Source organism: Marmota flaviventris, chromosome 1, assembly GCF_047511675.1.
Source record: "Marmota flaviventris isolate mMarFla1 chromosome 1, mMarFla1.hap1, whole genome shotgun sequence".
In the NCBI taxonomy this organism is placed as follows: domain Eukaryota; kingdom Metazoa; phylum Chordata; class Mammalia; order Rodentia; family Sciuridae; genus Marmota; species Marmota flaviventris.
Window position 1 is genome coordinate 50,445,799 of NC_092498.1, and position 26,002 is coordinate 50,471,800.

A 26,002-nucleotide genomic window follows, 5' to 3' on the forward strand; every position below is an offset into this window, starting at 1 on the left:
CATGGTGCAAGTGAGAATACAAAACATAAATATGTGAAGAACTTGCAAAACAAATACAAAATGAGTATAAATCCAATGTTGAGAAAATGTCACACAAAAAGAGATCTTCATAAATAAAGAAGGCTGAGGAGGAAATGGAGAATTCCAGCAAAGCCTTCTATAGGAGGATTGTCTTGAGCCAGGCTTGCGGTAGTGTGGGCCATGGGTGTAGATGCCCAGACACAGAAGTGAGAAAACAAAGCCACACACAGAGTGAGCAATCTAATGCGTTCAGTTGGAAGAATAACTCTGAAAGACATGATCAGTTGTAAGAACATAGCAGAACTTGGATTATGTTTCCATGGTTTTTTATTAACTCATTAATTAATACCTTCACCACACATGTGGAGACCACAAACACAGGATGTTGCTTCTCTAGGCACTGAGGTTGCAGACTAATATGCTCTTATGTAGTTACACTCTAGAGAGAAGATACAGACAAGGAAGCAGTAGTTGATTTAAAAAATAATAAAAATAAAATGCCACTTGGATCTACTTGGCAAAGAGAATCCCTGGGGCTCACACTGGCCTTTGAGCAGATTGAGATATCATGATATCATCTCTTTAATAGTAAAGAGAGACATTCATTCTGCTAATTTGAAGCAAGCTTACTGGAGCACTCTGCCATGGCAGGTGCAGTCCCTGAACATGACCACTATGCTACACCTTCTGTTCCAAGGTGGGAGTAAGGGCATTGGCACTTACTTAGTACACAGTGAACAAGCACATCCACATGATGTTGCTCGGCACAGTCTGTCCAGAGGCCAAGGACCTTGGCTATCAGCTTATTGAGAACTGCCACTGGAGTTTTAGATTATCTAACCTTGAAGAATGAGAAGAGGAAAAGCACACATCATCTGTATTTTGGTAACTGCCTGAACAACATAGTTTTAATTTTCTCCCCTTGAAAAAGGCATATTATCGTGTAAAATTTCTTACAGATAATACATTTTTGGTTTGAAAAGTACTACTAATTAAACGTAATTTCATATTGGTCAATCAAATAGCTACAGAACTATTTTTGTTTGTATACTTACTAAACTTTCTAAATAAGATGATGCAGTTAATCTGATAGTAAAGAGAGACATTCATTCTGCTAATTTGATATTTGGAAGAAATAAGCCAATTAGGAATCATTTAAGTTCTTGCTTATTACACTCAGGGCAGATGGTTCAGTGAGCAGTGGTTTTATAATGAATACCTAGAACTATATAGGGGAATAAATGAGGAATCTACAGGAGGGCTGGCCTCTGGTGTATGGGTAGAGTTAAAATGATCTTTATCTTAACAGTTTGGATGCTCTGAGACCAATGAGACCTTACAGCTGACCTCTGCTGATGTGTAGAGAATGTAAAAAGATCTCTGTACTCTGTTATTACCAATAACCCATTTCTCCTCTGGTTGAGTTAAGCTTCTAATGTGCTGTATAAATTGATTCCAAGCTGGTAATATATGGTAATTTTGGCCCATCAGTTTGCACTGCACAAAATTAGTGTATATTAGAAGCTTGGAAAAAGAGATTCCTTATAAACTCAACTGACATTACTAATAAGAAAGTCAAAAGTTTTATAATATCCAAAGTTAAAAAATGGTTCTCAAAAGGCAGATAATAAACATTTCAACAGTTTGAACATTCTAAATTAATAAAATGGGCCTCATATATATGGATTACAGGTTCACTGCATTTGTGTTTCTTAAGTGGAAAAGGTGAATGTATTTTAGTTTTTCATTTTGAATTAGCTGTTAATTCCACCTGATATTCTGTATCATTTGCTGATAACAAGAATTTTCTTCTTTTATATTTACCTTTTTATATTCAGATATGGATAATAATGACCCTGATGAAGATCATCTTACAAGTTATGATATTCAACTCAGTATTCAAGAATCCATTGAATCCAGCCAGACTGCATTTCATCCTGAAAGGTAGCATTCTATTCAACTATCCTCACCAAAATTTCTTTATGGAATTTATTTTGGTATAAGATAAAATGAATCCCATTTCTCAATTCTTCTTATAGGAAAATACTTACCTTTTTTTCTGGCAGGGAATCTAATACCTCTACAGAGACCAGTATCCAAAACTTTAATAATATCGTCTTCCACAAATCCCCATCTCATGTGGAAAATGAAAATTACCTAGATGGGAATTCCCTAGTTGAATTTGGTTGGATAAGTTTGCCTATTTTCTAAATCAAAATGTAATCAAACAGACAATGGGTAGTTTGAACAAATTTGAAGATACAGTTTATATAACCAGTGTATGGATAAACAGCAATCTGTGTATTCTATAACACACTCTGCTACTGTCTCAACTAAACTTTACAAGTAATCCAATTAAAATATGCACAAAATTGATGTTTTATGTAAGTAGGAGTTTCAGGATTTAAAACTGCATAAGTAAATTTCTGTTTTGAACAACACACATGTTTCTGACACAAAGTTTAGTTTTCCTTTATATTCTATTAATTATATATAGATTCTTGTATTCTGGAACTTAATAGTGCTGTTGAATAGATTCAGTGCTATGAAATTATTGCTTTTGAGATTTTAAAAATTAGCATATTACATTTAAATTTCTGGTCTTTTCAATTTTTCCATTGTGTCTAACAGATTTTAGAACTTGAAAATGCCCCAGAAGCTATTCACAATCCTAGAATGTTAGCAGAATTTCTGCTTAGTAGAGTTAAATAAGTTTGTTATGAAATCCTTGTTTCTATTTAATAAACACACATATCATAGAATTGCCCTGAGGGTTTAAATCATGACCTGTGATGGGACACATGTTAATAAATGCTCTCTGCCTGATTTCACCTATGTATCAGTTGATTAGAGACACTAACAGACATTGTAGACCATATGCTCCTGAATGTCTGTTAGCAATTGTTACGTTCAAGCAATGAACATCGGTTGAACAAAGAACTTCTAAAGGTGGAAGAAGCCTTAGTGATCTTCCTATTTAATCCCACTGTTTCACTGATGAAGAAACCAATACCCAGAGAGACTGTGGACTTTTCCAGGATCATGAAATCAGGCTGTGACTTGAATCCAGCCCTTTTAAGTCTGACTCCCCTTGTTTACTCCCTTTCATAGCTTAGCGCAACCTCAGAGATAACATCACAATCTTGGATTTTGCCATCTTCACTAGTGTTCTTAGGTTTGGATATCATAAATATACTCTATCTAACTCCTAAACATTTACATTTTTGAAGAAAATAAAAATCAGTTTTGTGCATTTCCTGTAGATCTTGATCATTCCAATTACCCACAAGAACTCAATATAAATTAAATAGTTTATTCCTTGAAGGATATTACTACTATAAACGTGGCTTCTTTTTCTTTCTCTGGTAGATTTGTCCCCCTCAGTGATCAGAACAGAAAACTTGTGGAGGCCATAAGACAAGGTAATGGGTTTATTGTCTGGAGTGGGTTGTATTGGAAACCTTTTTTGCAAAGACAGAGAAGTGCTAACAGACTACGTGTTTCATTTAGGTCACATTCTTGAGCTCCAGGAGTGTGTGAAGTATAAGCGTGCACTGGACGAAGCCGATGAGAAAGGATGGTTTCCATTGCATGAAGCTGCCGTTCAACCTTTTCAACAAATACTTGAGATTGTTCTGGATGGTAAGAGACTATAACATAGCCTTTTGACAAGTAGAGCAGAAATGTAGAAGTTATCATTGTTCCTAAAGAACATAAAGAGTAAGAGATAGTTTGGGATATGAGAAAGTCACTACCCATATATTAACTCCTGGAGTACCAAAAAATTAGCATATTTCATGATGCTTGAGGTTCACCCTTGCCATCCTTTTATCTTTTTAAAAAGTGGCATAGTTTGGTGGGAAGGTGTTGTCATTGGCTATGAGAGATAAAGGGTTTTATATATAATGAATTAATTGACTCAAATATAAAGCTTTTTTCTTTTGGAAGTTGGTTTTTAATTTTTCATCTTGAACTATCAAAAGTTTCAAGAGATTATTATTATATATTGCAATGTTAATAATAATTTTTATGTCCTAATGGTATTTTTTCATATTTCAGCATTTATAGACCATTGTTAGAATCCCTTATGTTTTAACTTTCAATGCTGCTTGCTAATTTGGAAAATTATGAGAAATACTTGATAATTGGCTTGCTAGCAAGCCATCTAGAAAACGAGATAACTAGACAGATAGAAATGATGTTAAGGGGTTGGGATTGTGGCTCAGTGGTAGAGCATTTGCCTCACACATGTGAGGCACTGGGTTCGATCCTCAGCACCACATAAAGATAAATAAATAAAATAAAGGTATTGGGTCCATCTATAACTAAAGAAAAAAAATGATGTTAAGGATAATATTTCTTTTCTAACACATTCTGAAAAAATGATACATTCATTCAAATATATTTTCATTCCTACATTTACACACCTCATTTGACCAAAAGAAAATTCAGATGCAATTTAAATAATAAAATGAAGGATTGGAGAGTTGCTTTACAATGTTTTAAGAAATGAGAATTTGCAACCAGCTTTTTTTTTTTTTAAAGCAGCTTGAAACATAGATGTTGGTTTTCTAGCTGTTGATTTGATTAGCAGGTCCAGGAGCATCTAATTTTCTTCACCTTTGTTAGGTTGATTTTTATCATACTTTCAATCTTCCCTTTCTCATCAATTGACTTTTCAATCTGGTATACATAACAATCTGGTTATTCTGAACTATGCAGTATCCCTTAAGTAAATATTTTCAATTTTTAATACAATGCTTTCATATCTTAGCATCCTACAAGACACTCTGGGAATTCAAGACCTGTAATGGAGAAACACCCTTGACTTTGGCAATCAAAGCTGGTCTGGTGGAAAATGTAAGGACTTTACTTGAAAAGGGAGTATGGCCCAACACCAAAAATGATAAAGGAGAGACGCCCCTTCTGATTGGTAAATGACTTTTTTTTTCCTAGAACTTTCATAGTTTGAAACAAATAATAAATATTTAATAAGTAATTTTTGGAAATCAATATGCTTTATCAAAAATTATATTACTCCAATTCTTTCCATTTCCTGAGCCTCCTCCTCTGATCCTCATTTCACCTGCCAGACAATTTTATTTTCCCATCCCACTATGTGTTGGTCAGCTTTCTGTTGCTGAGACCAAAATACCTGATAAGAATAACTTAGAGGAGGAAAAGTTTGTTTTAGCTCATGAATTCAGAGGTTCAGCCCATGGCTGGCCAACTCCATTGCTCTGGGCCTAAGGTAGAGCAGACCATCTTGGCACAGGGTGTGGTGGAGGGAAACTATTCAGCTCCTTATAGCTATGAAGGTGGGGTAGGGGCACGCAGGACAAGATTTAATCCTCAAGGATATACCTCTGGAGACCTACTCCTTCCAGCCATGCCCCCTCTACCTATAGTTACAACCCAGCACTATAGTCCTTTCAAACTACTAATCCATCAAGTGGATTAACCCAGTGATTAGGTTATAGCTGTCATAATCTGATTGTTCCACTTCCTATATTAACACAGGAGCTGTTAGGGGTAACTCATATTCAAACCATAACACACAGTGAGGTCAGATGTAAAGGATGACTACATTCTTCAGCATCTAAAAATGAGTGCCACTAACCAAGAAGAGCAGAACTAGTTTAATGAAGCCAGAGGTGTCAAGCCTAAAAGAAAACTCTGTAGGTAGGATCTAGTTGTAAGGGGGGTTCTATGGGGAAAATGTAGACAGAAGAAAGAGAAGATAACAAAAAGAGGGACATCAGATCCATATCAAAATGATCAGTCTAGTCAGGCGTGGTATCACACACCCCTAATCCCAGCAGCTCAGGAGGCTGAGGCAGGAGGATCATAAGTTCAAGGCCAGCCTTGGCAATTTAGCAAGACTGTAATCAAGAGACCTGTCTCAAACTAAAGAAATAAATAAACAGGGGCTGGGGACGTACCTCAGTGGCAAAGCACCCCTGGATTCAATTCAAGTGCAAAAAAGAATGATTAGACAAAACGGAACAAGTACAGAGTTTGGCACTTATGAGGGGATTCCCAACATTCACACAACACAGAAAGATGGCTTATCTGGAGTGTCATTTATTAGCTTCTTCTCAGCCTTGTGCATCCTGCTTTTTGTTGAACATTAGGAATTGGCAGGTCTATTGATGGAAGCAGAAAGAGGTGAAATTAACTAGAAATGACCAAAGATAACTTTTTTTTTTTCCTTTTAGAGACTGTAGGAGGATGGATTGAGACTTTGGGTTTTGGGAGTTGACACAGTCAGGTTTATACCATTAAATGAGACTGTGACCATGGGCCTCAATGTCTTAATATGCAAAATGGAAATACCACAGGCACCATGCAGTATTCTTATAAAAATTAGAGAATATATATACAAACCCCTCACATGTAATAGATTCTCAAGAGAAGAAAGCCATTATGAAATTGTCCATGTGTGGTGGGAGGAGAAGCAGGAGGAGTAACACTCTAAGGTTATTTACAGCAACCTGGGAGGAGAGAATTAAACAACTCAAGCCGCATACAGAGCTAGCTGCAGCTCCTTCTCAGAGCACATCATCACATTTTGGGGGCGGGGGGGGGGGGGACACTTCAGTATTGTTGGTTAAAAAAACTTAGAAAATCCATAACACTAATGGAATATTTTCACTTGATGGCATGGATTCACCAACATCAGTACAACAAAATGTATGGAGAAATGTGAAGCCAGGTGCTGGGCTGAGTGGCCTGGATATTAAAATGAGTAAACTTGATCTTCTTCCTCCCAGAGTCTAGTTCAGCTAGATATGATTTAAATGAAAAAATCATGTTGCTAATGCTATAATACAGGTATATATTCAAAGTAAATTTGGAGAATAAAAAAGCAGTGAGTCTAAAAATACTCCAAAGAGCCTAAACTCTTTTGAATTGATTCTTGAGGGACATAGAACTCTCAAAGGAGAATGTCACCACAGCATGAAGTCACTCTGATCTGTTTTACTTTCACTGACGCTTGCCCTAGGTCAAAGCTTTCAGCCTTCCCAAATTCAGATTATTTATCAAGCTATCTAATTATGATAGTTATGGTATGGGCAAAGCTTCTGTCACAAAAAAACAAAAACAGACACACAAGGAAAGCAAGCAAACAAAAGTGACTTAAAAATAAGTTTTTTCTCATGTCACATTTCAGAGGTTCAGCTTTTGTCGCATAGGCACACCAAGGTGTAAGAGAGGCTAGGATGTTTTGTCTCTATATGGATGACTTGTGACCTGCTAACACTTGGGGCTTTTATTGCTAAAAAGAAAAGGACAACCATGATATATGAGGAACAAATAGTAGACCCTGAGCACATGTTTGTCAACCTCTGTCACAATATCATGGTGCTTTTCATAAATACACCAGAATTCTTTCCTGAGCAGGTTCTATAAACAGTAGATGAAATATCCACCTGTAAATTTGCTTCACAAGTATTAACGTGATATGTATTATTTTTTAAAGGCCAGCATATACCATAGAGTATTTGCAGTAACATTCAAGAACATATTGTTGTTTCTATAGATAGCCTTTGATTTCTGGGGGTTGGGGGAGATACATTTTTCAGAATTACACATATTGCTTCACTTTGCAAATACAGAATTATTCTCCACTTGGTATTGACAATCCAGTTATTTTTTTTAAAGAACACCTAATTTGTGGCTCTCACTCATTTATTTTGCTTTTGCTTCATCTAAGTTGTCTTTAGTGCTTAATGACTACAACATAGCATTAGGCATTTATATACATTTCGAATGTTGCTTTAATTCTCTAGCCATATATAAAGTGTGGGAAAGATATCTTATCACTGAATTGTCAGAATGAAAATAAAATTAACATTTGGAAATAAAATTTTAAAGTTGTCAAAGAGAGGACAAAACTATCCATAGAGGAAATGGAGAAACATTCCAGATGTTGTGTTCACGTGCGTCTCCATCATGCACACATCTGGAGAAAAGGACTTTTCTTGGTTGCCTTCTCCAGGACTTTTTTGCTGTGTAGCCATGTCAAGTCTTTTAGGTTCTGTAGGAAAATGGATCATTCATGTCACTTCCTCAGTTTTCTTCTTGAATCTATGAGCTGCTTTGAAATTTTCTATTCAAAGTCCATTAACTTGCAGAGAATATATAAGAGGTCATAAGTATTGTTCCTTTTTTTCTGTATAATTCCGTTTTTTACATACTCTTAGCCTCATGCCATCATTTTTGTCTCTATTTATAGAATATTGGTAGAGAGCAAAAAAATAAAAATAGTTACTTTTGGTCCCTCCAGGTCCTTTCTTCCCTGTCAGCCTTTGATGTATCGCAGTCATGTTACACAGTTGCTTGCTGAGTAGTATATATTTGATTTGTGATGATCTGACACTTATCGAGGTTTGTTTTTTCTCTTGGATTCCCTTTCTGCCCATACCCTAGGATTTGGTGTCACCTTTCCTCAGTTGGATAGGCACAAGCTTACCCTGGCCTGTGGAGCCCAGAATAGGGAGGAAGCTCAGGTAACTGTTTGGCACTGTGTCTTAGGTGCACCATCTTCTGTTCCCCGTTACTTTCCACCATTTATATGTCAGTTCATTCCACTGTTGATAGTTTCTTTCTCTCAAATCATCCTCTCCTCTTTCAATCTTCCAGCCTTTGTCTAGATCCCTCAGAAAAGTCTCTCTTCTCTGTATGTTTTATGAGTCAGAAAATCACTTGTAGCTGATAACTAAATGATATGAGCAAAACACAAATATCCAAGGGAAAAGAAGAAAATGATAAATTTAAAATAAAAAGGAAAACAAAAATAAACAAACAAAAAAAACCCAGATGTTCAAAAGTGCCTATAATGGGTGCAAAATTTTTCATCTAAGTCTTGAAATTCTTCAACTTAAGTTAGGTTTTCTTTAAGCATTTACTTATTACTTATTACAGATTAAAATGTGAAAATTAGTTTAAATTTTTTCTGAAGATATCCTAAAGAGTACTAAAGAATCTTACGTTTTAGAATTTTAAATTCTAAAGAATTAAAAATATATAATGTATACATATGAAACTAGAAGTTTTTAAATTCTTGTTTTACTTAATCTGCTATGTTACACCAATACTGTGCCCTGTGAGTTTTTCTTTTTTTTCTTTCAGTTATTTACTGGCTAAAAATGTCTTGGTGAGTTAGTTTGGGAGTGTTTTCCTGCTATTTGTACTGTTATTTCTGTGGAAAATATATTCGTAGATCCAAAAAATTAAATTGGAAATGAAGTTCTGACTTTTGAGAAATTATTTTAAGTTGAATACAGCCAGGTATGCTGTGATTTTCATGGAGAAAGGCTAATCACTAATCAATATACACTCCAAGTGAAACAAGAGCAAAACAAAGCATGAGGGAAGAGGTCGATTATTTAATACTTTTTTTCCAGTTACAAAAAAACTGCAACAGAAGCAACAAGATAAATGAGGACATACTCCTCATAGTTGGGTTAGCTTTCTTGGTGCCTGCCCTGCAATACCATCAGCCAGGGTGAGGTAATTCACCAGAATTAGAGCTGCCAGAGGCAGATGGGCAGTTCAGAGAGAGCCATTTGTCAACAGTTCTACTTTGGACATTGAAAGGAGGAAAATGAGAACCTGCCTCTAAAGGAAGTAGGCATAGTCTTGTCCTCTGGTTAGGCAGTTTGGAGCCATTTCCCTCCCTTTGACTTTAGATCCGTTCTACATTCTGCCTCCTTCCTGCCCAGAATGTTCTATGCGGCCTCACAGCTCCTCCTGCCTTTTCCAACAAAGGTCCAGGCTTTGAATGTCTCTTCAAATAGAAAACAGCTGAAGCTTCTCCTCTAGACAGTCCCCTTGTGACTCACCCAGAGCCTTCCACACAACTAGCATGAACTGAATGAATGAATGATGAATAGGAGTGAATGTATCTGACTAGTTTATTACCAAGGTTTTATTTTTTTATTTTTTTTTAATTTTTTATTGTTGGTTGTTCAAAACATTACAAATTTCTTGACATATCATATTCCACACTTTGATTCAAGTGGGTTATGAACTCCCACCTTCACCCCATACACAGATTGCAGAATCACATCAGTTACACATCCATTGATTTACATATTGCCATACTAGTGTCTGTTGTGCTCCGCTGCCTTTCCCATCCTCCACCATCCCCCCTCCCCACCTCTCCCCTCCCCTACCAAGGTTTTATCTAATGACAAGAAAAAAAAAGCGTGACATATTTCAGTATTGTTTCCATAAAATAGAGAATGTCTTAATAATCCAAGGAAGGGAGAAAAAAATTCTTTTAACGGTGTATTTTCAAATATTAGAGGCAAACAAGAGGGCGGAGACATCTGATTTAGTGACCCTCTTAGAATTGTGCTTCATTAACTGTCACATACTTCCATTTAGAACAACAGACCTACTTAGGTTTTTTACAGCACTATTATTAACCTCCATTGAAAGTACAGGGATGAGCTGAGTACAGCTGTGCACACCTGTAATCCCAGTGGCTTGGGAGGCTGAGGCAGGAAGATCACAAGTTCAAAGCCAGCCTCAGCAACTTAGCGAGACCCTAAGCAATTTAGCAAGACCCTTTCTCAAATTAAAAAAAAGGGCTGGGGATGTGGCTCAGTGGTTAAGCACCTCTTGATTCAATTCCTGGTACTAAAAAAAAAGAAAAGAAAAGAAAGTAATAGGTGTAGTGAAAAATTGTCTTTGCATGGGAAAAAAGAAAATCTGTGTCTATGGAGGAAACTTGATACATACCATCTACTTATGCAGCTCTAGGGTCCCAAGGTTATAAAACAATACTGACACTAATTTACTAAGATCCTATTATATACTGGGTACTATACTAAGCATTTCAAATATGTAATTTATAGAATTCAACAATAGATGTTATTTGAAGTTTGAAAGAATGCACATGACATCCTATCCTGGTGACATGCATTTCCCATGAAACTCCTACCCTCCTGTGAGTCTTAAAGAAAAAAAAAATTGTCATCTTGCAAACTCTAGAATTAGAAATATGGGTATGAGAAATACAATATCCCCTAGTAGCATAAAAAGGAAAAGCTAATATCTATGTAATATTAAACTTGATAATTAGTTTAATACCACATCAAGTATCCATGTTAATATGCTTACTCTTGGATGTTCTTTTTAAAATGATTCTCAAGCTGTAAAACAGGGCTCCTACAACATGGTGTCTACTCTGATAAAACACAACACCAACCTTGATCAGCCCTGTGTCAAGCGATGGTCAGCAATGCACGAAGCAGCCAAGCAAGGCCGGAAAGATATCATAGCTTTGCTACTAAGCCACGGAGGCAATGTCCACCTGAGAGATGGATTTGGAGTCACACCATTAGGTGTGGCCGCTGAATATGGTCACTGTGATGTGTTAGAACATCTAATCCACAAAGGTATGTAAAGGGAATTGTTCTTTACTGGCTTTTGTCCTGGCTCTCTGACTCTCCTACAGTTCTCGGGAGTTTCTCTCACCCCCCTTGAATGTCACTGGGCGTGAGGCTTTCAGACCTACCCCTCATTCCACAACACATTGTGACCTACAGATCTACAAAGCCAGCCCTGATTGCTTTCTATAGAGAGCTCGATTTTCACATAGATGACTCATCAGGGTCTCACCCTCCCCTTCTCCTACACTGAAATCCTCTTCTTCTCCTGCTTCTTGATACAATAACTTATTTCAACCAGGACTGAAAGTTTGAGTCTATCTCTCCATCTGTCAGGCCCCTCACATCTTTCTTGGACCACGGCAATCATTTCTCCACCATTCTCCAGTGTTCCCATCTCCACAAGACAGAAGCTATGCTACATACTGCAACTTGGTTCCTCTCCAAAAGGACAGCAGTCACAGTGTGAACTATTCAGAAAATCTACTGCATCAACTTGAGTGGTTTTTCCAAGCTTATGCTTCACTATTCCCATCTTGTATTCCATGTTCCAACCAAAACAGACTAGCAGTATTCCCTGTGCTGGGGTTTGGATCAGGTTTTTGCCCTCCTCTGGAATGCTCTCCAACACCATCAAAGTCTGTCTTTGAAGACACCTCCTCCCTAAATCTTCTCCCCAACAGGTTGTGATCTTGTTCCTGCTTTAAACCTTCAAAGTGCTTTTTGTAACTAAAGAGCCAGGAGTTAAGAAACTTAATTCCTAAACTGGTTTCTGCCAACTACTCCTTGTGAGACCCTTGCCTACTTGCTTAAATGACTGGTCCTCAGTTTCCTCATTGGTAAATGAAGGCAAGAACCACATGATCCCCAAGGGATCCTCTATCGAAAAATAACAAACATATTTTTGTCTCCCAACATAATGTCATTTAATTATCAGAAAATCCCTATAAAATAAACTGTATTACTCCAATTACAGATGCAGAGGGGTAGGTGCAAAGAAGTTTTCCTGACTTTCAAAGTCAGCATCAGAGCCAGGTTCAAACACCATCCTGTTGCCCTTACAGTATGTTTCCCAGTGCTGGTGGAGCTCATATGTCACATTGTTTATGTGCCCTGATGACATCTTAAGGTAGTCAGAGTTATTCATTCTAGGCTCACCTACAGTACTTCAATAGAAAGGGTAGTCAATAAATGTTGGTTGAATTGAAGTAGAGAGTGTTAACTGGTGTCATTACATTCAAAAGCCTCATGTTCCCTTTATCTGTAATCATTTGTCCATTGTGGAAATTGACTGGTTTCTCTGACAGTCTTTGTGACCCAAAGATTTTCTAATAAAACACAAGCATGTTGCATTACTCTTTATTGAGAATATTGAGAACACAGATGCTATACTTTTTATTTAAGTACTAACCAGAGGGGGAAAAAAGTCTTTTTTAAAGGGGTCTATCAACAATACCATCTAGTCACCTGCTACAATGTGCTTTATACTGCCAGGTGGGGATGTGTTTGCTTTGGCGGATGATGGGGCATCAGTGTTGTTTGAGGCTGCCGGGGGCGGTAATCCTGACTGCATTGCTCTCCTGCTGGAGTATGGAGGAAGTGGAAATGTGCCCAACAGAGCAGGGCATCTCCCTATACACCGAGCTGCCTACGAGGGACATTATCTGTAAGTGATACCTTATGGGGTGGTTATTTTAAGTTGAAAATACAAAATTATGAATACAGAATAATCACAAGTCTCTTTATACACAATACTCCCCCAAATTCAAAAAGAAGTAGGTAATGTTTGCAAGTTTTTTAATTAAATGTTTGTAACTTGTTGGGCTTTTCACCTTTTTATAGTTTTCTAATTCACAAAATGAATTTATACTACCTTAATAGTAAAAAGAATGCCCTTTCATTCTTTTTTTAGAAGGAATTAAATTATAGTTGAGAATTCTGTGCAAGTTACCCAAGAGTACTTTTCTGTTTTTTTTTTTTTTAAGTGTTTAACTAAAGGCCATGGAATTTCTAAAAACTTTGCTCTTGGCAAAGGATTAGAATTTGTTAACAATACTCCGTTATTCAATGATTTTCCAGCATCTCCAGGATATTATAGTAACATTATAGTAAATGTATTCTAGAATAGAAAAGTTTCATTTTTAGATATTTTCCATACAAATGGTTGAATACATTTTGAAACCACAAAATGTGCTAAAATCAACACACCAATAGAAGTTTAGAATCACTATTTTGAACTACCCACCATGAGAAGATGGTTTTAAGCAATTAAATGTAGTTTATAAAACATGTAACCCAAAGATTTTCTAATAAAACAAAACATTTTGAGATTTATCATTTTAGTCTTTATCATTTTTGGTGGCCACAGTGGCTAAGTTAAAGGGCCAATGACGCACCATTGACGCTAAGTGACATGTTGTTAAAGTTTACCTGGATTTACTCCCAGTGTTCATAAATTCACACATGGTAGCTCTGAATTAGGCACAAGAGATCAAGTTATCCTTGCTTGTGGCTCTCTTGCATATCTAAATGGTTAGTCAAGTGTGAAATTCACAACTATTTATCACATGTCCTTAGAAACATAAGCTGTGGTCAGTGATTTCAATTGGACTGGTATAAATTTGATGGAATTTTTAAAGACTTTTTTTTTTTTTTACTAATAATTCAACAGCAAGTTGTATGGAAGGAGAAGTACCATAGCTAACATTAAAGAAGATTGCCTAAAACAAGTGAGAGAGGAATAATTTATGAGAATTCAAAATGTCAAATCTCTAGTCCTTTCTTTATGTATAACTGTGTGACCTTGGACAAGTCATTTTCCCTCTGGAGATTTCATATTGTCCTTCTGTAAAGGAAAGGGGCTATATTAAATCATGTCCAGGGTCACTTCCGGCTCACTTCCAATGACTCCATGATTCTAATTGTCAAGATTATGAAGAGTTCTTCTATGTCATGACAAGGGTTTACTTTCTTTTATATTTTCTATAAGATTAGCATTGGTTGCTTATAAAAGAATTATATTGTTTAGAAAAGAAAAGGAGTGTGGAGAGGAGTCCTGAGGAATCATATCTAGGGCCAAATATAAGAAATATAAGATGTTGGATGTTCCCCAGGAATATTTAGAGAAGAAAAATAAATCAAAGTTTACTAAATTACATTAAATACTAGTAGCTTAATGTACAAAAGTTAAACATTGCAATGTAAGGTTATCTAGAGAAAGTAAGGAAAACCAAATGAACTATATTTACATGTATAGTAAAGAAGGGGGTTTATTCAATTTCTTGATTTTCTTAATGTCATGGGATATTTGGTGGTTGTTGTTGTTTGTTTTAGTGCACTGAAATATCTTATCCCAATAACATCCAAAAATGCAATTCGGAAAAGTGGGCTAACTCCCATTCACTCAGCAGCCGATGGACAGAATACCCAGTGCCTGGAACTACTCATTGAAAATGGTTTCGATGTCAACGCTCTTCTTGCTGACCACATTTCCCAGAACTATGAGGATGACAGGAAGACTGCGCTCTATTTTGCTGTCTCTAATAATGACATCCATTGTACAGAAGTCCTTCTGGCTGCAGGTGCAGACCCAAACCTAGATCCCCTCAACTGTCTACTTGTGGCAGTGAGGGCCAATAATCATGAGATTGTCCGACTGCTTCTCTCCCATGGGGCTAATGTCAATTGTTACTTTATGCACGTGAATGACACCCGTTTCCCCAGTGCCATTCAGTATGCCCTAAATGATGAGGTCATGATGAGGCTGTTGCTGAACAATGGCTATCAAGTGGAGATGTGCTTTGACTGCATGCATGGTGACATCTTTGGAAATTCATTCGTGTGGTCAGAAATAGAGGAAGAAGTACTGCCAGGATGGACGTCTTGTGTAATTAAAGATAATCCGGTGAGTTGCATCTTCTTCTTCTTCATATGGGGCCATCATCTTAACTCTTATAGTAGTCTAATAAATGTTTTAATTTTTAATATTAATTTTATTTTTTTATTGATTGTTCAAAACATTACAAAGCTCTTGACATATCATATTTCATACATTAGATTCAAGTGGGTTATGAACTCCCATTTTTACCCCAAATACAGATTGCAGAATCACATCGGTTACACATCCACATTTTTACATAATGCCATATTAGTAACTGTTGTATTCTGCTACCTTTCCTATCCTCTACTATCCCCCCTCCTCTCCCCTCCCATCTTCTCTCTCTATCCCATCTACTGTAATTCATTTCTCTCCTTGTTTTTTTTTTCCCATTCCCCTCACAACCTCTTATATGTAATTTTGTATAACAATGAGGGTCTCCTTCCATTTCCATGCAATTTCCCTTTCCTCTCCCTTTCCCTCCCACCTCATGTCTCTGTTTAATGTTAATCTTTTCCTCCTGCTCTTCCTCCCTGCTCTGTTCTTAGTTGCTCTCATTATATCAAAGAAGACATTTGGCATTTGTTTTTTAGGGTTTGGCTAGCTTCACTTAGCATAATCTGCTCTAATGCCATCCATTTCCCTGCAAATTCCATGATTTTGTCATTTTTTAGTGCTGCGTAACACTCCATTGTGTATAAATGCCACATTTTTTTTGTCCATTCATCTATTGAAGGGCATCTGGGTTGGTTCCACAGTCTAGCTATTGTGAATTGTGCTGCTATGAACATCGATGTAGCAGTATCCCTATAGTACGCTCTTTTAAGGTCTTCAGGGAATAGTCCGAGAAGGGCAATAGCTGGGTCAAATGGTGGTTCCATTCCCAGCTTTCCCAGGAATCTCCATACTGCTTTCCAAATTGGCCATACCAATTTGCAGTCCCACCAGCAATGTACAAGAGTACCCTTTTCCCCACATCCTCGCCAGCACTTGTTGTTGTTTGACTTCATAATGGCTGCCAATCTTACTGGAGTGAGATGGTATCTTAGGGTGGTTTTGATTTGATTTGCATAACAAGAATCAACGAATGGGACTTACTTAAACTGAAAAGTTTTTTCTCAGCAAAAGAAACAATAAGAGAGGTAAACAGGGAGCCTACATCCTGGGAACAAATCTTTACTCCTCACACTTCAGATAGAGCCCTAATATCCAGAGTATACAAAGAACTCAAAAAATTAAACAATAAGATAACAAATAACCGAATTAACAAATGGGCCAAGGACCTGAACAGACACTTCTCAGAGGAGGACATACAATCAATCAACAAGTTCATGAAAAAATGCTCACCATCTCTAATATTAATTTTATTTTTTTCCTTTTGATTGCTTCATCATCCATTGCTACTCAGGAGTATGCTTTTTAACTTCCATATGTTAGCTAAAGTTTCTGAATTTCCTCCAGTTGTTGATTTCTAGTTTTAGATCATCATGGTCAGAAAACATATTTAAAATGATTTTGATCTTAAATTTTTAATCTGTTTTTTTGGCCTACCATATGATCTCTCCTGGAGGAGGCTTCTTGTACTACTAAGAAAAAACGTGTTTCCTGTAGCCTAACTCAAACTTTCACTTGTTTAGGAGTATTATAAGAAAAGAAAAATCAGCTCTAATTTTTATGTATTTCTTATTCTTGATTTTTTTATTTGCAATGATATAGGGTTACAAGCATACATTTAGCCAAGAAAATGTTATTTCTTTTTCTTCAATTGGAACAGGATATAAAGAAGATGAAATATGTGCAAATAATTATTTATGCTTATTTGGTGGAATATTGGGGCTAAATGGATAAAAGCATGATTCTTCTATGCTGTATTGACTAGAATCATGTCAGAACCATGTCTATATGTCTTAAAGACTATTAGTTCAAAAAACAAGCAATTTTTCACCTTTGTTCATTCCAAGGAGGGATGTTTTCTTTTCTAGAAAAGGACAAAGACGTAACTTTTCATAACAAATTAAGTGTTTATGTATATGTTTACATATGAGCATATTAAAAGTACTGCTAAATTAAATTTAATCAATTTTCTCAGTTCTGTGAGTTTATTACAGTTCCATGGATGAAACACCTGGTAGGCAGCATTATTCGTATATTGATAGATTACATGGATTATGTTCCTCTGTGTGCTAAACTGAAGTCTGCATTAGAAGTACAGAGAGAATGGCCAGAAATCCGCCAAATACTAGGTAAAAAATAAAATTCTCCTACAATTATTTTTATTAAAAATGTGTATAATGTCTCTGATATTTTTCAGTGTTTATTCAGAATTATCTAAGATATTTTTAAATCATCCTTAACACTTCCTCGGTTTGGAGTTACAAATTTTATGTTTTCTTAATATTTCCAACTCTTTAATTGTACAATGAATAATATTATATTCTGGCTAGAACTCATTTTTGGAAAATTACCTTCTATAATGTATAATACATAGACTTCATTCTCCATGAGGACAGGGATCTCCTTGTTTCTTTTTGTATTCTCAACATTTAGCATAGTGCCTAGAGAGTAGTTAATACTTAGTATATAATTATACAGTAAATGAAGAAATGGAAGGGATTAGAATTATTTTTTGACATACTGTCTCTTAGGTCTTTATTGACAAAATCCTAGTATCAAAAGTTTGTGTTATAGGCAGGGTATGCTTATAATCACACTACGTATGGCAGCAAACCCCTGTAATCCCAGCTAGTTGGGAGGCTGAGGCAGGAGAATCAGGAGTTCAAGGTCAGTCTGGGCAATTTAAGGAGACCCTATCTCAAAAAAAAAAAAAAGAGGAGCTCAGTAGTAAAGCACATCTGGGTTCAATACCCAATACAGAAAAAAAAAAAAATGTGCTTTCAAGGAAAGTACACTTACAGTTTAAATGACTCCAAATACAAATAGAAACTAGGAAAAAAAATCATAGATTGGAGAATTTCTCTTTCAAACTATGACTTTGAGAAAATGAACTCTCAAAACTTACTTGAACATTAATTCCATGGAGCTTAAAAAAGTAGCATTGAACATTTCATGACATTTTAAATAATCTGGCACTCTTGATGTATCTAAATCAGTCTTCTCCTGGAATGAGTTCTATAATAGAAGAGATTTTGTGGCAAATAAAACAGAAATCTTAGTCTGATGAATGATGTAGTTTTGTGAGCCTAGACTCTGAAGTCAGACTGGATGGGGTGGAATTCAAGCCATGCCTAGGTCTGGGGATGCTGGGTTATGTTGTATAGATGTGATTGGGGCTGATAGCTTCATGGAAACAAGCAATAATTTATTGTATCAATTTTGTTTTTTATAAAAATTTCCAAGATAATGATAGCAGCTTTATGACTTTGAACAAGTTACTTACATTTTTTATGCCTATGTTTTTCCATTGCAAAATGGAGCTAAGTTAATATTTACCTCAAAAGTCTGTCTTGGGGGCTGGGATTGTGGCTCAGCGATAGAGTGCTTGTCTTGCATGTGTGAGGCCTGGTTTCGATCCTCAGCGCCACATAAAAATAAATTAATGAAATAAAGGTATAAAAAAATGTTTGTTTGTTTTTTTGTTTTTTTTTTTTAAAAAGTCTGTCTTGGGGATTTAAAGAGATACGTGTGGGATTGAGGGTGTGGCTCAGTGGAAAGCACTTGCATAGCATGCACTAGACTTTGTATTTGATCAAAGCACCAAAAGCAGAGAGAGGGAATGAGAGAAAGAGGCAGGATGCATGTAAAGTGTCTAACTGGTATCTATAATATTAAAAATATTGAATACATTTTGCTATTTTGTGTTATTTTTATTACACGGTAAGTTTATGGAAAGTATCTGAAATGTATATGCAAACTATGTCATGAAATATTATAAGGAATAATATGCTTATTTTTACAAATTAAAAACTAAGCTGAGGATATTGCTCAGTTGGTAGGGTGCTTGCCTCACATGCACAAGGCCCTGGGTTCTAATCCCCAGCACCACAAAATAATAATAATAATAATAATGATGATAATAATAATAATAATAATAAAGCTAAGTCTGAGAGAATTACAAAACAGCCTAGATCCTGTGGATTTTGAAACTAACCTCTCAGAGCTCCCTTCCTGGACTGAAGCCCGCATTAGAAGCAGTGAAAATCAAGCAGGACAGGGACCAGAGACAGTTCACATAAAAATGGGTGGCAAACAGGATAAGGAGCCCTCAGGGAACAAGCCACCAGTTTTTTGGATATGGTAACAAAGAAACTGTTAACAGAGCAGGAACCTCTGCAAAACTGGAAGAGTTATCTTGAACCCCCACTCCAAAATAAACAAACAAAAAAAAGTTAAAGAAACTGTGGTGGAGAAATGGGTGATTCCAGATCCGGGGAAGGAAATGTGCAAGATGAACCTGGAACACCCACCTGGTCACATCAATAGCAGTGAACCCCTCAAAGACTACAAGAACCACACCAAAAGAATTCAGGACCCCGGTCATGATGGTGTCATGACCCCAAAGGAGATCATTATTTTGATGAGAAGAAACATACCCAGTCTTAAATAAATGATATTTTAAAACTGGTCAGTTCCAAAGGATGATAGAGAATCGATTTGTTATCTTGGAAATTGATAAAAGAAAGGATTTAAACTATTCTATCTAATTTATATAATTCATGCCACTCTAACCAGAATATGAGAGCAAGAATTTTCCTTTATAAAAGTATTTCAAATAATTAATGGAAAGGAAATTATATAAATAAATGTCATCCTTCTGTAGTCCCCAGTGAACTAATGGATGTGGTCATTGAGTATTAACTGCTGTTCGTGTCACATTATATCCTGAATGGAAGAATACAGTTCTGCTAAAGAGATAAAATTTGAGTCTAATCAAGAAATAGAGAAGACAGTGGGCCCTGAGTTGCAAGTACTATCACATGCCGTCCGCAAAACTCGGGCTGTGGGACAGGTCATTGGGGTCTTCAAAGGTTAACTGAAGGGAATGCAGAGCCACAGATTAAAGAGACTTACAGGACAAATCAAATGTTTTTTTAAAAAGTATTGTCCATATCTTTAGTACATTTAGTGTAGGGATAGTACACTTAGATGATGAAACTTTGAAGGAGATAATTGCAATACACATAAGGGTAGTAATTACTCATGGCAGAAGAAAGAGATGAAGATGGGAAGGCCCATAGAGGAAATTCTGGGGTAGCTGGCAAAGTTCTATTTCCTGACCTGGGAGGTGAATAAAGGTGTTTGCCTAATAATCACTTATGATGACTTATGAAACTATACACGTGTGTAGTTTCTTTATATGTATCTTATTTCACAATAAAAAGATTTAAACAGTTTGGAGGTTGGAAAGGGGGAGAAACTCAGGCTAAGATAAATTAATTACCCAAAATTATAGACATAGAAAATAACAATGCAAAGATCTGAACTCCTGTCTTATGTTAAAACACAAGCTGTTTCTATAATACCACTATACTTTTTGTTGTAGACAGCACAGATTTTGCTTCTATAGGGGAATTCACTGTCCATGTGTTTTTATTGCAAAAGAATCCCCAATTCTGATGCTTTTTTAAAAAGACAATCTAGCCGGGCACGGTAGTGCATGCCTGTAATCTCAGCAGCTTGGGAGGCTGAGATAGGAGGATCGCAAGTTCAAAGACAGCCTCAACAAAAACTGAGGCGCTAAGCAACTCAGTGAGACCCTGTCTCTAAATAAAATACAAAATAAGGCTGGGTATGTGGCTCAGTGGTCGAGTGCCCCTGGGTTCAATCCCTAGTACCAAAAAAAAAAAAAAAAAGAAAGAAAGAAAGAAAGAAAAAAAAAAAGACAATCTAAGTAAAAATAATGCCAGGAAGTTTTGTTGGTTTGTTTGTTTCTATCATATATTACTGCAGCCTGTCAGTTGATTGCTATGAGCATGATCAACCACTGGATGTCAGGATTCCTCCAGATATCTGTAAGGCAGGATGTTAGGGGAAAAAGTAAAATCGTAGTTTTTGTAAAAATGTGAATTTTTTCTGCCTATTTTGGTAACAATAATTTTGTCTCAGCAATTTTTGGAAAATGTGTTGATTTCTAAAAGAGATTATCTCAATGTTCATAGTCTCAAATGAAAGAGAAATGTGATCACTTTTATTATTTTATTGAATGATAGTTAACATTTATTGAATGGTTACAATGTGCCAAGCACTTATTTCATACTTTATATGAACTAAATTATTTAATTTTCAAACTACCCTAGGAGGTAGGTCCCATTGTTATCTTCATTTCATAGATGAAAATACTAAAATCACAGAGGTTAATTGATGCACCCAAGGTCATTTAACACAAAGTGGCAGAATCAGGATTTTAAGCCAAGTCAGCTGAATCCAGAAGCCACACCTATGTCTGCGTGCTTTGTGGCCCCTGTACTAGTTCATGTTGCTGGTGTGACGTATCAGTATTGTTGTAATAACTTAGATTAAAGCAAGAATTGAAAATAAAGGCTTATGTAAGATAGATGAAGAATGTTAGTATATTTTTCATGAAAATATAAAGTGTTTGGGTATCAGATCCTGGAAACAAATCTCACGTGGAATAATCAAGAATTATGCAATTATTCATATTAATGTTTCCTGGATAATTATTCATCAAATAGAGTGAAAGAGGGAGGGAGGAAGGAAGAAAAATATCTCTATAATATTCAGTTCTAAAGAAGAAATAAACAGATGTAAGCATTTGCTTTCTCAAATTCATTCATTTATTTGATAAATTCTAGTTGAACATCTATTATGAGTTAGACTCTGTTCCTACAGATACAAAATAAATCCCTGCCTTCATGGAGCTTACATTGTAGAATAAAATAGAATGTAAGTGGTCTAGAATACTTAATTTCAATGAAAATCACCAGTTGCTAAAGTGTACATCTCTGTTTTTCATTCATGTTAGTCTGAAAAAAATCTGTATTTTATAGGTCAATCCACTAGTGTTGTTTTAAATTTTTGCTTATTTCCCCCATTCATTTTAGAGAATCCTTGTTCATTGAAGCATTTGTGCCGATTAAAAATTCGAAGACTTATGGGACTCCAGCGACTCTGCCAGCCAGCCTCCATGGAAAAACTTCCACTACCACCAGCTATTCAAAGATACTTATTATTTAAAGAGTATGATCTCTATGGACGGGAGCTAAAATTGCCATAGCTTAAAAATAACATTTTTAAATGTGATTTTTAAATATTTTAAAATGTGATTCCCCCAGAGAATTTATTGGGATCATTTTACAACTTTAAGTGTATTTAAATCCACTGAGAATGTTATAGGTGTACTGTGTCCCTATGGGAACACCATATGGTACATAAAGACCTTGCCTTATCTTAAGACAGTCAGTATTCTATATTTGAATTTCTAATGATTATCTTCACTTGCAACAAGTCTTTAAATTCTCCCTATCAATTGGCTCCTACAATATGCACTATCAAGGGTCTGTGTTTAAAAAGCAAATAACCACTTTCTCAAACCCATTCCTCCCATCTGTTGCTGGCCCATTTCTCTTCTCTGAGAGTCTCTCTGTATGAAAGGACTCCTGCCTGCCCACAGGTTCACACACTATAATCTGGCACTCTGCTTTCTCTCCTGCTCTTCTCAAGGTCCTTCACCACCTCCTTATTGCTGAAGTCAATGAGCACCTTTCAGTCCCTTTTTTGGTTGATTCCTGTGCCATCTTACACTGTTGCCTGCTGTTTCCTTGAAGTTCTACCTCCTCCCTGGTTTTCACTTTATGGATACCTTGTTCTCTAAGCTGTCCTTCTACCTCTTTGGATGCTCTATCTCTGGCTTCTTCCTATGACTCTCAATTCCTGCCAATCCTTTAGTAATATTTTCTCTAGAAAATTTCATCCATTTGTATGATTGCAATAATTTTGTTGGAAACTACAGCACTTACATCCAAAAAAAGCTTTCTCTCATGTGCCTGAGACCTGTGTAGGCAACTAGCCCAATGAACATTTGAGCCTAAAGACACCTCAAATTCAACATGTCCCCAGTTAAACTCATGACCTTTCTCTTACATTTTATAATGTAACAGCACAATGATTAACTTAGTTTTCAACAGAAAAAGACTAAACCTCAGGCTTGACCTCCTCGTTTCCTCACCCAGTGTAACCGATCACCACATCCTAAAAAAATGTATTGCTTGAAGTGATCTTTCTTTTACTCAGTTCCACCAGCTTGGCGCTAAGCCTGGCTCTGATCCTTTTCCTAGGATAATTCAGTGCTGCTTCTCTAGCTTGCCTGCTGGCTGTCTTCCCCTATCCCACACACATTCTGCACACAACATCCCAGAATGATCTTTTATAAATGCAAGAAGTTTCACTGCCTTGCTTAAAACCATTCCCATTGTTCATAGAATAAAAGTCCAAAGTTCTTATGTGGCCCTTCACTATCTCACTCCTACTGCCTTCCTCTTTATGTCTCACTTTCCTCTCTCCCCTATAACTGTATTATATGCTTTCTAGAAGTTTATTCATTGAACAGTGAGTGATTCCCAGACTTCAGGGTTATATATGCTAATAGATTTGTTTCATTAATTTAAAAAAATAGAGTCATCTATCTTTAAAAAAAAATATATATATATATATATATATATATATATATATATATATATATACACACACACACACACACACACACACACACACACCCTTTATGATCTCCATCATTTCATAAAGAGAGCATATATATTTTGGGATGACAGAAAATAAGATATCATAAATTCAGTCATAAAAATTGAGTGACTTTAGCTTTGAAAGAACTTATTGCATTGTCCTCGTTTCCCTGTTGATGGGTGAAAATTTCCCTGTGGCCCAGCAAGTATCTGAGGATGTTTGTTTGGGAATCACTGCTATAGAATAGACTATGCTCTCTCACACCTAGAGGTCTTGGTATTTCCTTCTCCCTCCACCTGGAACTCTTTCTCTACCTCCTTCTGGCCCTCTTCACCTGACTGACTGACTCACCCTCACCCTGCAGATCTCAGGTGAGGTGTTACTTCCTGGAGGAGGGGAGGCTCTGGCCCTAAACTTCTCAGTCTGTACTGTAGGAGCCTCTGTTCTTGCCTGTCTTTCCCACTAGATTGGAAGCTCTGTGAGGGGCGCCTCTATATCATTGTGTTTCCCAGTGTGTCCTCAGGGTCAAATACATTCTCTAAAAATGTGAATGTTATATAAGACCCGGACAAAATAATCAGTGACCTCATGGTAAAATGATAGTTTTGAATTTCTGAATTGATTGCACAATCTTAGTAATATTTTAAATTTATTATTCTTTGATTTTGAAAATGTATTTTCTTATGTTTATTTTTACCTTGAATGACTATATTCTTTCAATTGTAGCACCTCATTGATTTGTAAAATTTTCACATTGCATTTAGCTTATCTTTAAAGATAAATGAGTATTTTAAAATGCTGTATAATTAGGCCTATAGTTTTATCTTGTATTTCCTAGAGGACATATTTTTATAGAAATTAAACTTCATGTATTTAATTTGAACTGTAATGTTTTGTGCACAAGATTGCATAATTTCTTTGTTGTTTTCTTATTTGTGGTTAAAATGCTTTGTTGTCTACAAATATTTCTCTAATAAAATATAATAATGAGGTAGTAAGTCTGCTATATGATACTTCAGATATTAAACTAGTACACTTAAACCTTGACATTTTCTCTAATGTATTTTTAGGTAAATATATTTGAGAAATGTTTTGATATAAAGATGTGAATTAACTGCACATGCTATAAGTTATCAAAGTGGTTATTTTGCTATTTATGAAGCAGGAGGAAAATGTAGATTAAGAAACTGAGGTAATTGTTGTATTCAGAACAGATTGATCTTTTGCTCATCACATTTTGGACTTTTCTAGCAGTGTTTTTGTTTTGGAGAGAACTGGATGGAAAAAGTAATTAATCCCTATCTAATTAGGACTCTGTTTCTCCTAGAGTGTGTGTGTCACTTTATCTGGGAGAGGGCAACAGCTGCTCCTCCCAGTCAGCACTAGGAGAGCCAAACATTCAACAGTGGTGCCAGTTCAGCCACTGTGGCCTGACACGGTGGAGCCTGGAGGCTGTTGAGCCCTCAGTGGCTGCTTATAGTCACTGCAGAGCTTTTGCTTTGTGTCATCCAGAGAGCTGGATGGAAAAGAGCAGATCTGAACTCTCAGTTGGATGTTATTTAGCTCTCCTGTAGACCAAAATCAAGGAATATATCCATTTCTGGGTAAAAAAAAAAAAAAAAAATTGAAAGATTGAAGTTGAGTGCCTCCTGAAGAATATAGTTCAATCATTTTAAGTAATTACAGAACACATTTCCAGGCAATAGAATGACACTGCAGAATATGGCAACTGTATAATTGGGCAGCCTGGAAACCACAAGATGGATTCTCATGATGTAGAGTATGCACTTAAGCCTTTTTGCTGACACTGACAACAAAATTTTTATCCAAATTAGTATTGAAATTTTGGTTCCAAGTCATATTTCCTCTACATATATAACTACCTTCCAAATCTGAAATTATTTAGGACATATAAAAATTCAAAGATATTCCAAATTATGTATTAACCAAATTAATCTTATGTATGTACACATATATATACACTTATGCATAAGTACATGTGCTTGACCTACATATTTAATATAGTACACACATATGTATATACATG

The 26,002-nt window shown here is 36.1% G+C and overlaps 1 protein-coding gene across 1 annotated transcript; it reads left to right on the top strand.

The window, feature by feature from the left end:
- The first annotated feature begins 1,861 nt into the window (after positions 1 to 1,861).
- Asb15 (ankyrin repeat and SOCS box containing 15) lies at positions 1,862 to 22,492 on the top strand. The gene is made up of 9 exons (XM_027926512.2): positions 1,862 to 1,965; positions 3,391 to 3,443; positions 3,532 to 3,663; positions 4,796 to 4,954; positions 11,187 to 11,432; positions 12,918 to 13,089; positions 14,757 to 15,327; positions 17,390 to 17,543; positions 22,320 to 22,492. The coding sequence occupies exons 1-9, from the start codon at positions 1,862 to 1,864 to the stop codon at positions 22,490 to 22,492; spliced, it is 1,764 nt and encodes a 587-aa protein (XP_027782313.2).
- Positions 22,493 to 26,002: the final 3,510 nt, after the last annotated feature.

Bases quoted from the DNA above. Each gene is read 5' to 3' on its own strand.
- Asb15 (XM_027926512.2), top strand. From the start codon at position 1,862: ATGGATAATAATGACCCTGATGAAGATCATCTTACAAGTTATGATATT. The intron at 15,328-17,389 runs GTGAGTTGCATC...CAATTTTCTCAG, and splicing joins GTGTAATTAAAGATAATCCG to TTCTGTGAGTTTATTACAGT. The intron at 17,544-22,319 runs GTAAAAAATAAA...CATTCATTTTAG, and splicing joins AGAAATCCGCCAAATACTAG to AGAATCCTTGTTCATTGAAG.